Source organism: Ptychodera flava, chromosome 12, assembly GCF_041260155.1.
Source record: "Ptychodera flava strain L36383 chromosome 12, AS_Pfla_20210202, whole genome shotgun sequence".
NCBI lineage: Eukaryota > Metazoa > Hemichordata > Enteropneusta > Ptychoderidae > Ptychodera > Ptychodera flava.
Window position 1 is genome coordinate 11808581 of NC_091939.1, and position 15681 is coordinate 11824261.

The following is a 15681-nucleotide window of genomic DNA, read 5'->3' on the forward strand; positions in this document are numbered from 1 at the left end:
ACACAACATATTAACTGATAGTTTAGTCCGGGAGTTCAGTATAGTACATGTTGATCAACATCAACCAAAACATCAAAGTAATACAACACATTACACCATGTGACACACATTGTGACAAATAAACAAATTAAAGTATAAATGTTTTTGTAAGTGTTGTTTTCCTCCACTTACTTTCAATTTCGAATTAAAGTGCTTTGAAGTTTTCTGTAATTTCTATTTTTTTAACCATTTTATTTTATTTTGTAAATAGATGCACACAATTTATGTTGACAGGCAACCCATTAAAAACTTGTTCTTGACGACAAGTATTTATCTTTGCAACATACCGAAGTACTATGGACCATTATATTTTCACTGTAAATAATCGCAATCATACCAATCCATAATCCAATAACACTAGTCAGAATTCGTAAGACAATAGTTGTAACCATAGACACAAAACAGCACAGAACAGACAGAAATTTATTTCAGCTAAGAATAGATTTTCATTGTTTCACTGTGATATATTTTCACTTTGTCTAGTCTGATTGATTTGATTTTAGCTGAAAAAAGGTCCAGGGAAAGTAAAGAAAATAAATTCCAAGTGAAAATAAAGTAATCCACATTTTAACAAAATCGGCTGAAAATATAAAATTTCTTTCAGTCACTCGAATCCGAAACCGAATCCAAACTGAATCCGAAACCGAACCGAATCCGAAACCGAGTCTAACTTCAGCATCGTGCAGAAACCTGGGCCTCTACTGAAAGTTTGAACTTGCGTGTGAGGGCGTACTTCATCGGGATCATTTGACAAAATGGCGGCGGCTTCACGTACTTTTGGGAAGAAACCCGAGAAATTCCAGCTTGTAGAAAGCGGAGAATGGTATATGATCGGGTCTGAAGTACGTATAACAAGCCTTTATAGCTACTCTTACGTTTTGCGTTAATGCTAAGTTTATGCGTCTCCCTGTAACGTGGATCAACTTCGCTAGTGTGCCGCCTCCATGCTGAGGTCTTTGTTTATCATGGTGAACGGTTCGGATCTCCACGCACAATGCATACGGCATGTGCCGCCCTTACAGTGATTGTAAAGATTAACCATCCTTGAGGTGTTGGTTTTACGTATAGTATCACTGTATCGGTGAGCCAGGCACCTTTGATCAAGCACGGTGACGGGGCCCAGACTCTTCACACCAGACTCTTCACAGGTCGCCTCACACAACTTCGTCCCAAAACCATGCCATGGTTGGCACACAGTCCATGTAGCCGACAATGAGATGCAAATGATATGCGGTAAGGTCTCCTCAACTAACTTTCAGCTGGTTGTTCACTTTCTACTATTTTTATAGTATTTTATACAAAGGCACAGACTTATTCTACCTGCAACTTAAAACTGATAGTGATTTTGTAGCCCATTCTTGACTATTTTTCATAGTTTTTGGTAGCCGGTACAGACACCTTCGTGTTCGTGTCGGCTAAATGGACGATCTGCCAATTTCGTACCAAAACCACCTCGTCCCATGGAGGTAGAAAGAAAGACCCTCGTCTCACGCCACTTGCCCAAGTACATGTACCACCAACTTCGCCCAAGTATAGTACCAACTCGTAAAACTTTGACCACAATGTATCACAGTGTTGTTTACACATAACAACTTGGAAGCATTACCATGTCAAGACATTTTATCTATCATGAACCATTTATTCTTGCATAAAATTTAAAACCATAAACAGTAGAATTAGACAAAAAAACCCGCAAATGTGCGCTGATATGTGGGGCTTATGATACTTCATCTCCCGGCGCATACGAGTACCAGGTACTAATATTTATATTATTGCCTGAATACATGGGTTTATGTGCCCGAGAGCAGGTGACAATTTGCCCAACGCCAGGAGGGCAAATTGTCTCATGCTGCGAGGGCACATAAACCCATGTATTCAGGCAATAATATTTTTATTACATGCCTCTTCACAGTTCATGCTATATGACATTTAGTTACATGCAGGGCATTTTCAAACCATGGAAACGTGTACCCTTTCAAGACTTCAGTGGCAGGATGATTGATAGGTGATGAAAACTTTGAGGGCAGTAGTTGGTTATTTTCAGCTTTATGGGTTGGCGATATTTTTTGTGCAAAGTGGCTTTGTGTTTTTTGGGTGAAATGGTTTGGTGCGACTTGACTCTTGGGACAAAGAGGTTTTGGTACAGGGTTGTTTTGGTGCAAAATAGCAAGGGACGAGATGGTATGGTCCGACATGGTTTTGGTGCGAAGTGTCTAGCAACCCACGGTGACAGTGCTCGTAGCTGGAAAGTGCCCTAGTGTGGGCCAGATAGCCTCCCAGAAAAGCCCTGAGGTGTTGCGTTACGGCTCCAAACCTTTTCAGCCCAAGTTGTTTTGGCCCAGGACCCAAGATGTTTGGAAACCACCGTTTCCAACATTTTAAAGTGTCTTTTTTATCCCATTTGTATAAACTGCTATGTTGAACCTCTTAAACTGTCCAAATTTAAATTTATGTCAACCCGAATAAGTGTGGAACCGTGGTCCCTTCATGAGATGGATGGGACTGTGGTAGAATCACAAGGGATCATGGGATGTAATGTTCAAAGCGGCTTCTGTCAGACAAGTATATTGTGGTTTCAGCAGTGCACTCAATCAGAAGTATTGCTGTCAAAAATATTTAAAAAAATATTTTGCCCCTAGGGCTGCAATTACTAGCTACTTTTATCATTATTAAGGCACTGTGAAGAAGGTGGCTAACTGCCACTGTGAAGATATAAATGACCTGCATATGTTCCATGGTTCTCTGTACAAAAAGTTCCCTTCTCTGGAGACTACTCGCTACCGTTGCGAAGATAAAACTTTGCCTTTTTTTCTTAGGTGGGTAATTACCTGCGTATGTTCCGTGGTTCTCTGTATAAGAAGTACCCATCACTCTGGAGGCGACTCGCTACAGTTGATGAAAGAAAACAAATCGTCAGCTTTGGAGAACGTAAGTTCTAATGCTCAACGTAACCATTCCATGTCATCTTCATAGATAGGTATTTAACTTAATTCCCAGTATGTCATCGTCATAGATTGGTATTTCATTCAATTCACAGTATTCCATCTTCACATATTGGTACTTCACTCAGTGTCCAGTACTGAGTCATCCACAACTTATTATTTTGTAATGCCATGCAGAATTTTGAACGGAATGATAAGCTGATCACTTCTAGGCCTGTGGAAAAGTTGTCTCAGGGGTGGTGATTTGAAAATACATTGATCGTCAAGTTATAAACAGGTTGAACAACACAATGATCTCTCTGAAATCCAATATTACAGATTAAAGTCAAAGGCACTTATATTGAAGCTAGGGTAGCAAGAATTGTCTATTATAAACAGTATGTCTTCAAGAATGTACCAAGATCCTAAGAATGGAATATTTGCATCAGGCACGTTTCAACTTCAAATTTTGTACATAATGCTCAATTTGGGCCAGTGAATAATCCTCCATCAATAATGACTCGTTAGAAGTTGATTTGCATACTCAATATATATCAGTACATGGTGTATAAATGATTGCAATTTCTTAGGATATTGAGCATTACAGTTCTGATGGGTAATAATTTCACAGCTTCAATCTCGTGGAGTATTAGGCCACTTTATACCAATCACTTGACAAGTGTAAGCCTATAAGAAGATGAAAAAGAAACAGCGTGCCCTCTAACTTTTAAGATTCCTAAACTCTTTGAGTCAGTTTTGTAATTTCTTGAGATTTCCTTGAGCCATCCCTACATGTACATGTATGTATATGTATACATTTAATGTGTTAAATTTTCTTGAGTCAGGGAAAAAAGTCTTGCATTGGTGGCACATTGAAGAGTAACAGTGATTGAAGCAAGTGTGTGTGACAGTGTGTTACCCCAGTTTCTCACTCAGGGGTCTGTGGTTTTATCACTACCTTCATGGCATTTTCCAGATAATTTCCCCTGCATTCACATTTAGATAAATATCAGTATATTTTATTCTGAAGCAAAATTTTGCATATTCATACAAATATCATTACAACAATGAACTTCATGATATAGTCAGCATTCTCTGCAACTTGAAAAAAGAGAGGGACGAGCAGTTTACATAACAATGCATAATTTACATATTCTTTTGTTGTGAGAATATCCTTTTGTGTGTGGTTTTTAACATATGAATACATTGCTCTCAAATCAGATAAGTAGCACACACACCCCCCTTCAAAATCCCTTTGTGGAGAACCCTGATAGTGTGACCAAGATTGATTTTTTAACTTTTTAGAGGAGACAAAGCATAGAGACATACACATAAAGCTCCAAATTTCTTAAAGGCCTGTGTCAGGCGTCAGATTGTCTTTCCAAGAAATTTATTTACTAGACTTCATTTTCAATGGAAAACAAAAGGCTATGACACCTCCATCATCCTCTTACAGACTACTACAAACTTGATCCAGGGATCAAGTCCCTGGCCTTTAAGTTTGCACTGACTTTATAAATATGGAAATGCAACATTTAATATGTTTCAGCTAGCAGTATTCAACATGTTTGAACCTTTATCATACCAGTACTGTATGAGAAGAGAACATTTATTCTATAGTAACATGGCAGTTGTACTCCCTGTTACTGGGATCCAATGTTGAGATGCATAAGTGAAAATATTTCATTTAATGATTGGACAGGTCATTTGTGCCTCTATTATGATGGATTCACCCATGCAATATTCATTCTTTCTGCAATTGTGATAATTTGATGTACACAAGTTCACATTCCGTCATTACAGTATCTGACATGACACACTATCAGCAATGTAGAGAACTTAGTAAAATAGTCAAGGTTCTCCTCAATGGGATTTTCAGGTGTGGCCCACCCCTCTCTTATTCATGCAATCTGTTTATTTAATGACTATTACAAAAGAAATTTTCACAACAAGAGAATATGCAAATTATGCATCGTTATGGAAATCAGCCACCCCTCTGTATTTCAAAGCTCTGCAGAAAGCTGAACAGGTGTATCATACCATTCACACGCATATATTACAGACTTACCATGTTTCAGAATTTTTACCATGTACGGTTCCCTGATTGCCCATGCATAAATACATGTATTAGAATACGATTCCACATTTCCCAGTACATAGTTATTCACATATGATTGGCATTTTCCTCTTGGTTATTGTTCATATACAATTCAGTGTCGCCTATCCTGATTCTTACTCTTTACTAGTTTGTCCGTTGGATATCTGAGCCTGAATCGTCTTGTTTCTCTCTCTTTTTTTTCCTTCTTACTTTTCATCCTCTGTCCTGTCATCTTCATGTGCCATTTCATTCATTGGTGAAAAAAAAAACAGTGACGTACTAGCATCATGTAATCGCATGTAATATCCAAACACATCATAAACTTTGCATGACATCCTTACGTGAATTCTCTGTGAAATTAATCGGTGTATTGCGTCGTGTAGGGAGGGGTGCTGTGATTGGTCAAACGCCAGCTGAAGCAGGTACATGTAGCTGTGATTGTTCAAATGCATGCAGTACTTAGAGTTCCCCATGAGTGGGGAATGTACAGTACAGGAAGGGTAGATTAGCATGCTGTTAAGGTGGCATCCTTTTCAATTATTAACCAATTATTAAAAAGAAACACATAAAAAAGCCAGAAAAGCTATTTGAATGCTCATTCAGCCAACCCACAAAGTTCTTTGAAACACTGATACATTACATTGTGCCTATGGGCTTTGTATTGCTTGGTCCCTGTTGATTGTATTTAGGAAAAAGATGTTTATTGCAACAACCAAAATAGAGCAAGAGGGGAAATTTTCATTCAAAACTGCTCAAAAAACAAAAAAAACCTACAAATACACCAAATATTAAAAGTATATGTATGCCTATATGCCCTTCATCAGATGATTGCCTCCATGTGTGTACACTGTGAACTGAAAAATTTTGGCAAAAGATTATTTTTCATGTGGAAACATCATCTAAAGACAGGAAAAATTACCACAATTACCTGCAATGGCCAGTGTACTGTATCAGTATGTGAGTTGGAGTTTCACACTGAGAAGACAAATCATTGAGTTTGTCTTGAGAACATTTTTGTTGCAAAAAAAATTTATAAAAATTTCAATGATAAAATCAGTTACATGTAACATGGAAGTCAGATTTTAGTACTTTACAAGTATTATTCACATTATTGAAATCTATCTTTAGTTTATTGGTGACCGCCAAAGTTTAGTAGACAAGCGATGTAATGGAAAGGCAAGCATTTTTGATATGTCGTATAAAGAAATTAGTAGGTTCCAATATCTGATAAAATTTGAAAATTTTCTCTGTGACAATATTGCGATTTACAGTGTTTGCCAAGGGGACTAAACATGTAAAAATCAAAAAAAAAAAATTGTAAAACATCTGCAAGCAAAATTATCATTTGTAATATCTATTTATTCATCAAGTAAAAATTGGAGATGAGGAAATAAGCATTTGAAGACGTCATGTATGACCAATACGTTGAAAATTTTCAGCCTTGTAGTGTTTTTTTGCAGTGAAGTGTTGCATGCATCATTTTGACAGCAAAAGTTTTGTATTTAAATTTTTTTTTTCTTTTTCTTTTTTTAACATAAAAATCATCATTCTCCCATTGGCATTCACCATCACTAAAAATTACTCTCATTGCAAGACCCATCCTTGGTGCCTTCATTGCATTATACCTGTCACATTCTGATTTTTTGTAGGAAGCACCGCACCTGAGAAGAAAAATGGACAAAATGGTAAAGAATAGAGACTTAGGATAGGCACAAAAAATATATATATTTATAGATATAATTTTTAAAGTTTACTCTTCATAGAACAGTTTTCATAGACATCTAATTTTTTCATTTCATTTCTTTTTCACAGGTAGTTGTAGCTATAGTCTTTGTAGAGTTCTTTCCACAGCACATGAAATACTAGTCACATGATTCAACCATTTCAACTTGACCCACCTCATTCCAAATGGAATGGACTGTCTTATTGTGGAAGAGTCGGAGTGTTGCACCATCGGACCAAACCATAGGGAATTAGGTGGGGGGAGATTGAATGGGTGAAAAATAAGCACAATGGTAATATCAGTAATGAAAGTATTTGAGACTATCTGGCAGTTTAAGTGGCACTGTGTGAGAATTTGGTTTGTCAAAAGCACCTCTTTGACTTCAGAAATGATTTTGTCTGTAATGATTTTCAGGCAGATATTCTCTAATCTTGACAAAAGGATTTTTTATGTCAATGTCTGTGAAGCTATCCTTGTGTCGGTAGTGCTCATTGGAATCACCATGTTTTATCTTGTCATTCTATTAAACCCTCCAAATCTGTGTTAGGTGTGACCTTGACAATGAGAACAATCACCTTGAACCAAAGTATGATAAAGTAAAGACTAAAACAATATTTAAAAAATTGTACTGACAATGAAATTCAAGTTTTAATAAAGGTCAGACTATCAAAAAAGTAAAACGTCTTTCCTTAAACTGTCTGATAGTCAGCAAATAGCTTGAACGATGCTTTCATGACCAATAGTTGGTCAGAGAATACCTGGGACCCGTTTCTTTCTCAAAATACCTTTTAGGATTTGGTCAGCATAGCTTGGCTACCAATGTCACGCTATTGAAGGCATCGGAAGTGCAAGAAATCCTAGAAGGAAACGACGAAAAGTACAAAGCAGTGTCAATTTCAACAGAACCAACTCCGTTGAGGTGAGACTTGGGGGCTGGCATTTGAACCAGAATCTGCATCCAGTGCCTGTCACATTCGCGGCATTAAGCATTTACCATGTATCACCTGATGCAAAGATTATCAGGCTCTAGAGTTTATGAAAGCGATGATGATGTCTAGTTCCCTGTTATCAGTGAAATCATAACTGTTGACAAACTCTGAAACATCACTGAGCTTTCAAACCTCTTTGATTTGAGTCATGAAGATTACGTGTGCAGTTTCTGTGTCTAGTTTAGCAGTGCAATAGCACTGTTCACAGTTACAGGTTTGTTGGTATTAAATAAAGCTGCAGGCGTGTGACATCGGACACTGCGACTGGTTATTTGGACAAACTTCGTCAGTTTTGCATGCCTAGATGTTGTTGCAGATTGTGTCTGAGCTATTAATATCTTTTCCAGTGTTCATCGCAACATCAGCAATTACCTATATGTATCTAGTTGTATTTTCATCATTCTGGCACACTGAACGTTTCAACACTGTCCTTCTAAAACCAAAGAAGCTTGCAATGGAGACTTCAGATTGTTTAAAGAAATAAACTTCCCAGAACAAGCCACCATGATTTCCATACATAAGGACATTTGAGCTTTTGTCAGTAACTGTGTTTTAGGCATGTTCCAACCGATTTTATTCAAAGTATTCATTGTATGCCGATCTCCCTTACATTTACATAAACACTGGCGATCACTACAGTACACTGTCCAATTTCATTCTGTGTAGGTCCGACTTAGTCACAGGAATTAAGAGGGCTTTGCTAAAATTTCTGTCATGAGGGATAGACCCTGTTACCACAGTTGTAGATTTGTGTATCTGTACTGCACCATATCATGGCAAGCAGTGATTGGGAAAGGGTTGGGGGAAGTGTGAAGTTACACTCAGCAAAGTGTTAGCAAAAAGTTAGCAACTCATGGGTGTGATCCATAGTGGTGAAGTTCATAGAGTAATGACTCATAGTTGAAAAATCATTGACATATTCTTACCTACATAGTGAAAAAAAAGAGATAATGTATTTTGGTGTTGCAGGGAAGCAAAGGCCAAGAGGAGAGACTGGGTTCCCACTTTACCAAACAGCTCACACCACCTCGATGCCGTACCATGTTCCACTGCCATCAACAGAAATAGAATCGGACCCAAGAGACAGAGAACATTCCCTATGTGGTAAGAGCTGCACTGTACTGGATCTGTAGTACATGTTTGTGGAAAACCATTCAAATCATAGTATTGTCCCTGCTGTAAATGCACCCTGGCTGTGTCAACAATATAATACCTGTTTTAAGTCTGTTACGTTTCAAGTGTTACAAATAGACATGGCATTTGCCATAGTTGTGAACATTCACATCATCTTATAATGTGTAGAGACATCGGAGTTGCCTTTGTCCAGCTGTGTGGCATTCTCCACAGGTATTGTAGCTGCCAGTACTGCCTACGCACAGTTACTGGACCGACACAAATGTATGAGTGTTGCAATATGGACATGATGGCAGACAGAACTTTGTAAAATTGAAAGTTTGCAACTCCATCAATATTCTGATAACAATAATTTGTACAATGACGCAGTGTCAGGCCTGCCCTAATAACAGCGGGTTCAGTCTTTATGGTAGTTATTTCATCATCCTAACCTGCCTTTCACAATAAATAAAAAGTACTCTGTTGAAAGAGGGCATTAAAGAATGGCTCAGTGTGCAGCCAATGATCTTCAGTGTTACTAGTTGTTGTAAGAGAGTTTCCAAGCCATATGTTACAAATTGAAACCGGACGACACTGCAATCCTCCCATACCTGCGAATCAGAGATTTTGTCCATATTGTAGTAGTATAGGAAAGTCGCTGGTAGAGGACGAATTTCACTTTGTTTTACTTTGTCCATTATACGCAGAACTGAGAGTTGATTTGATACCTTTAGGTTACAGAATACATCCAACACAAGAAAAGTTTTTTAATCTCTTAGCAAGTAACAACAATCGGGTTCTTTACAAATTGTCAATATTTATTCACAAAGCGTATAAGATTAGAGATGGCTTTATTAACCAACGAGAAACGATTTAATACTTCTCTGTGTAGTTTTTCGTAGCTGTCTTTTGTAAATAGCGTTAATATGTTTTGTTTTTCTCCTGATTTGTGTTCTGTAGCCTTAATATGCGATGGGCTGAGGCCTATGCATTTTGGAATAAACCAAACAATAAGAGAGTTTATTAGCTATATTCTTTTTTAAGTGGAAATAGAATTCAAATTTATGTGTAGACTTTTTTCATTAAAAAAAAATCAATTTTTGGGTCATTTGAAATTCTGGCCTATTTCAAAGAAACTGCATCTCAGTTTTGTAGCATTTTGGCTCAAGCTTATGGGGGACAACAGCAGCAACTTTTGATAATATTTCATCATTTTTTATATGCTGAAAAACCAATACAGTTTCTTCTACTCCCTCAAGTATATTGCAATTCAAAGTGTTGGCCTTTGCCAACACAATGCATTGTGTACAGTCTACAGTGTTTTTGTTTACAAATGAAATCTAGTCCAGACTAAAATTCAGTTGTCCACAATAAAATGGGACATCACACACATACACAGACAAGTTGAATACAAAGCATTTTAACATGAAATTTCCTGGAGAACGAGAAATTTTACTTTACATTCAGAGCAAAAGAACTTGAAAATACATCTAATATCAACAGGTAATTGTATGTGAAATTTATATTTTACAAACAGTATGTGGTAAACATGTCTGTCTGCTTCATCTACAATGTACAATGACATAATTTGCGCATCTTTCAGTTTTGATGACCATGATCCAGCCCTGATCCATGAGAATGCTGCCCTGCCAGAAGTGCTTGTACCCATCAGGTTAGATATGGAAATAGAGGGACAGAAGCTAAGAGATACATTCACCTGGAACAAAAACGGTAAGTTGTCGAAACAACCAAAAAGCCATCTTACCCTGTGTACAACTTCATCTATTCCAGCCAGGTTTGCCATCATGTCAAGTTGGTTGAAACGAAAAAGGCATTTACAGTGTACGTCTCATATAACATCTTTTAGCAAACATGACCATTTGAAGGGTGGGATGTCACACATTTATGTGATTTTCACAGACTTGCCTTATCAGGGCATGCATCAATCATGATGTTTTATACTGACTTGATCTGATAGTAATAGTGTATTTCACTGTGGTGTGTCACAGTTATCATTCTTATCTGTGTGCTGACTTGGGAATGACTCAAGACAGTACATGCTTCAAAATTGAAAAAGCATATTATAAGCAATATGTATAAGCAACATCCCCAATTCCAAAAACTACTGTCAGCATTCATTACTGACCTTCTGATTTGTGATATGTGTTACCTCCACTTCTTGCAGAAACACTAATAACACCTGAGATCTTCGCCGAGATCTTGTGCGATGACCTTGAATTGAACCCACTGACCTTTGTACCTGCCATATCACAAGCCATCCGAACACAGATGGAAGCTTTTCCGACAGATACCAGCATACTGGAGGACCAGTCTGATCAACGGGTTATACTTAAAGTGAGTGCAAGCAAAGCCCGAAAGTTGAACGATTCAGTAATCCCAGAAGTGGTTTCTTACACTGTATCATGTCATATGTGGCCCTTTGCTATCCAAGTCTGTGCAATCTTGTTGGGATAATTACATCTAATTGCTAATTAGGGCATCTTTATGACCCTTCAGTTGTTATGTTATTATGATGTTTCGTATTTAAAACTCTTTGTTATCAGAAACATACATGTTTTCACTTGAAAGCCAATGACAGCAGCAATTCAGTACACAGAATGCTGTTATCATGACCGCTTCATGCGATTTCATAAATAATGTTTATTTTCTTTGTGTGAATAATTAGCTTTGATTAATTTGGTAACAGCCGACCCCTGGTACTGATCCCTACTGAGTTGTACCATAGTTCATATCCAGTAAATATTAACATTTTTGTTACAGTGTAATATTACATACATACAGTATATTGATGGTCAAATACAGCGATCTGATTGGTCAAGATGCAAAAAGAACCATGGTATATTGGCCATATGCCAAGGCTGTGTGACACACAAATGAGGTCTCGACTAGAGCAAAAATCCTGATTTGATGTTCCATGCCAGAATTTCAATATACTGTTATGATATAATAGCAATAAATCACACCAACAATGGTGTACCACTTGGTTTTGACCAGTTCACTTCATATATGCACTCGCTATCACTCGTGCATATATGTCGTGAACTGGTCAAAATCTTGTGGTATACTGTCGCTGGGTGTGCTTTATTGTTTAATTTGATTACCATAGATCACCAGCTAATAGCAAGGTGTAAGGTCAGTTGTCTTTGGGTACCAAAAGTAGCCCACTCAATAATATTCAAGGTGGTATATACGTGAAAGCACGTTCATATGTTATTATTCAACCACTTAAAATTCAGTTTAAGGTAGTATGCGCCTTGAAAGTAAAAGACTCCACTCAAATTTTCCCCCAGGAATCTCCTAACCATTCACTTTTAAAATCAAGAATAAAAGTCAGGGGTCAATGTGCAAATTTTGGTACTAGAGAAACAAATTACCCAAGATTTGAAGAAGAAATTCAAAATGGCCGCCAGCCCTGTGTTAATTCTATGGAGAAAAATTAATTGGTGAAATTTTTTGATTTCAAAAAACTGATATGGTGAAAGTTTTTCTTACCCAAAGTGGCCTGAAAATGAACCCCACAAGTGGTAGATCAGAAAAAAATTTAAAAAGTTTAACAGTCCAAATATCTATCTCTGAGGTACATTTTACGTTAAATGTATACAAGTTTGCATGATAAATGTTTACATGGCGCACATGTGTAAAAAAATATCTGCCCTCAAAGTGGTGGATTTGGCAGAAGCAGAGAACGTCTCATTTGATTAGGCCAAAGTAATTAAATTCTTTGTTTTGCATCCCCACCCGCTTAGGATTTTAAGGTTTTCATAAAAAACACAGTGTATTTGAATAGGAAATTTTAGGACATAACCGCTTAGCTTTTCTGGACTAAAATTTTGTTACAATTTTTATTTGCTGCAATCAAATTACATTGTGTTAATTTTCTTGTGTGTGTTTTTCAGCCGCTTAGGCGCGTACCTTTCCCATTTAGAGTGGACGCAAAACAAAGAATTTAATTACTTTGGCCTTAATTCCTTGACCACATCAGTATCACCGTCACTTCTATTACAGTTGAATATCCATGTGGGCAATATATCCCTTGTTGACCAATTTGAATGGGACATGTCAGAGAAGGACAACAGCCCAGAAGACTTTGCGCTGAAGCTGTGTTCAGAACTTGGTTTGGGTGGAGAGTTTGTCACGGCTATGGCATATAGTATACGGGGACAGCTGAGCTGGCATCAGAGGACATATGCGTTCAGGTATACATGTACTACCGTAGTAGTAAAATTGTGTACAAAGATACAAGGGTAATATTTCAGGCAAGACAGAGCAAGTAATCCGTGAGGTCTAATCTCATCGTAATCTTGATTTCTCAAGTGTCAAGAACAGAAAGATGAATTCATATATGAAAGTTTACACTTTATAGAATTGTTTGATGAAACTTCATTAAAAATGTCTGCTGGAAAAATCTGTTCATATTTCGTGTATATCACAATGACGGGTGATTGTAAAGGTAAGGTTTTGATTGTTGTAGATTCTGTAATATTTCAATTTAAAGCTGTAGCAAAATTCAGAAAAAGTTTTAACCCCATGGCTGCCATTATCTTTTATCCATAGAAATCAGAAAATATTGTGAACATGTGTAGGATCTGGCCAGAATTTTTCCTGCACTCAGTGTATTTGAATGAACCATGGTACAAACAAAACCATGTGCACAAATACGCATTGAAATACATGTATTCCAATATGCATTTGTACATGATGGATTGATGTACCGCCAGCAATTGATCTCTCAGGCATACTGATTATGCAGAACACCACGTCCTTTTTTGTTCTCAGGTAGAACCATTCATTTAATTTCAGAAATCTTTAGCAATTACTGATGTCAAAGTTTAAACTCATCAAATTAAATCAAAATTGATGATATGAGAATTCTAGAACATGGGTTTACACAAGTATGCTCACAGACTTATGAAAGCTGCACACATATTTCAAGGATTGACAAGTGTCTTCACAATGAAGACTCCTGCATCAGTCTCACGTGTGATTTCTTACAGAAATTAGGTCTAGATTAGGATCTCGTTTGGAATCAAATCAAATCTTTGTTTGACCCTTGAGTATTCGTCTTCAAACTCTTTCAGTGAATCTCCACTGCCAACGGTTGAGATTGCAGTGAGGAATCAGGCAGAGGCGGACCAGTGGTGTCCATTCTTGGAAACACTGACTGATGCGGAGATGGAAAAGAAGATCAGAGACCAAGACAGAAACACCAGGTATGCCATCAAAATATCAAAAACAATATTTAGTGTAGGCTATAGTTAAATGATAAGATTCAGAATAGACGGAATGACGGGTTTGTATTAACACTGTTATCACCATGTATTGGCCCAAACCCATTGTTATCAATGGTGATTGTAGACCTGTTTACAGGGAATTGGGGTGAACAAGTAATAAGTGAACTTGGAAATGGACAGTTTTCTACCCAATTTAAGATTTCGTCTGATTTACACATTCGTGATACATGATATTGAAATGCATTGTTGGCAAAAAAGTCGTCTTTTCACCACAGCAAGAGTTCGAAATGGTGATCTGATAAATACATTCAACATACATGTATATGTAACTGCTCTCATGACAGAAGGTCTGTGAAACTAGCTAAAATCATTCATCTTTTCATCCTTTTAGCCATTTCTGTATAACCTAAACCCTTACCTTGACTTCTGTAATTTTATGTTTTACATATTGCCATATTGAAAATACGGTTGACAGCCTGAGACTTCTATGACTCACTTAGGTGGCAAAATCGTTTAATAAGGTACCAAGAATATGATACCGCTGAAATACTCATCAAAAATTCATGAAGAAAGTGCCATTTAAGAGAATATAGGTTACACACTTTGTGTGAAAAAAATTGTCCAGTATAGTTCCAAGTACAGATAATCTGAGTCTCCTTTTTGTCTTTTTTTCTTCAGACGTATGCGTCGGTTAGCGAACACAGCACCGACGTGGTAGAACAAGCCAGAATTTACTGTCGGTCAAGTCTACTCTGTTGTTACCTTGAATAACAACAAGAGGGGCCTTTGTCAGTGAAGTTGACGACTGCCATACCTGTCCTGCGTCCTGCCATCAGTACACATGGATTGTTGCAACCCTCACATACCTGTATCTCTGATCCAGGGACCCAGTGACTCCCTCAGTGAACACCAGTGGTTGTCACAAAAATGTGACAGAGAAAATATGATGACTGATTTGTTGTGTCCATGAAAAGATTCCGCAGTTAGTCACGCGCACTGTGTCTGTTAGTTGTTTCTGCCGTCGCATATATGTTGAAATGTGAAATTTAGAGACTCTACTTTGTGTAAACAGCATATTCATTATTTAATAAAATTTTGTAAAACTCTCTTGATGTGTTTTTGTTGTCATATAATACTGCTTCGATGTGTGAACTTGTATGTTTTCTATTGTGTTGATTATGAGGGCATACTGTGTTTGTAACTGTTTGTAGAAATGAAATGGGTAAAATCAGTCGGCACTGTTATATTTAGTTACTTTTTATTAAGGTAGTATGTGCCTCGAAAGTGAAAGACTTATTATAAATTCTTGTTAAAACTTTCCTCAAGGAAAATTTCAACCAATTACTTTCAAAAAGAACTGTAAAAATCAAGGGGTCATCTCTCATATTTATGTACCAAGAAATGAAATACCATAATGTTACCAATATTAAAATTCAAAATGGCCGCGATTCCTGTGTGAGCCCTATGCAAAAAAAATATGGAATTTTAAATTTTCACAAAAATAAGATTGTGTAAACTTTATATCTTCGAAAAGCTCCAAAATGAG

The 15681-nt window shown here is 37.1% G+C and overlaps 1 protein-coding gene across 2 annotated transcripts; it reads left to right on the forward strand.

Moving 5' to 3' along the window:
* Positions 1 to 735: 735 nt before the first annotated feature.
* On the forward strand, positions 736 to 15242 carry LOC139145011 (SWI/SNF-related matrix-associated actin-dependent regulator of chromatin subfamily B member 1-like). 2 transcript variants are annotated; one of them, XM_070715900.1, is made up of 10 exons: positions 736 to 881; positions 2856 to 2967; positions 6708 to 6743; positions 7574 to 7700; positions 8740 to 8874; positions 10487 to 10614; positions 11069 to 11238; positions 12910 to 13100; positions 13983 to 14114; positions 14814 to 15242. In XM_070715900.1, the coding sequence occupies exons 1-10, from the start codon at positions 795 to 797 to the stop codon at positions 14851 to 14853; spliced, it is 1158 nt and encodes a 385-aa protein (XP_070572001.1). In that variant the 5' UTR covers positions 736 to 794; the 3' UTR covers positions 14854 to 15242. The 2 variants fall into 2 exon arrangements, with proteins under 2 accessions (XP_070572001.1, XP_070572002.1); XM_070715901.1 differs by lacking the exon at positions 6708 to 6743.
* Positions 15243 to 15681: the final 439 nt, after the last annotated feature.

Coding starts and splice junctions, on each gene's coding strand:
- LOC139145011 (XM_070715900.1), top strand. CDS start 795: ATGGCGGCGGCTTCACGTACTTTTGGGAAGAAACCCGAGAAATTCCAG. Junction 6,744..7,573: donor GAAGAAAAATGGACAAAATG/GTAAAGAATAGA, acceptor AATACCTTTTAG/GATTTGGTCAGCATAGCTTG. Junction 10,615..11,068: donor ATTCACCTGGAACAAAAACG/GTAAGTTGTCGA, acceptor CACTTCTTGCAG/AAACACTAATAACACCTGAG.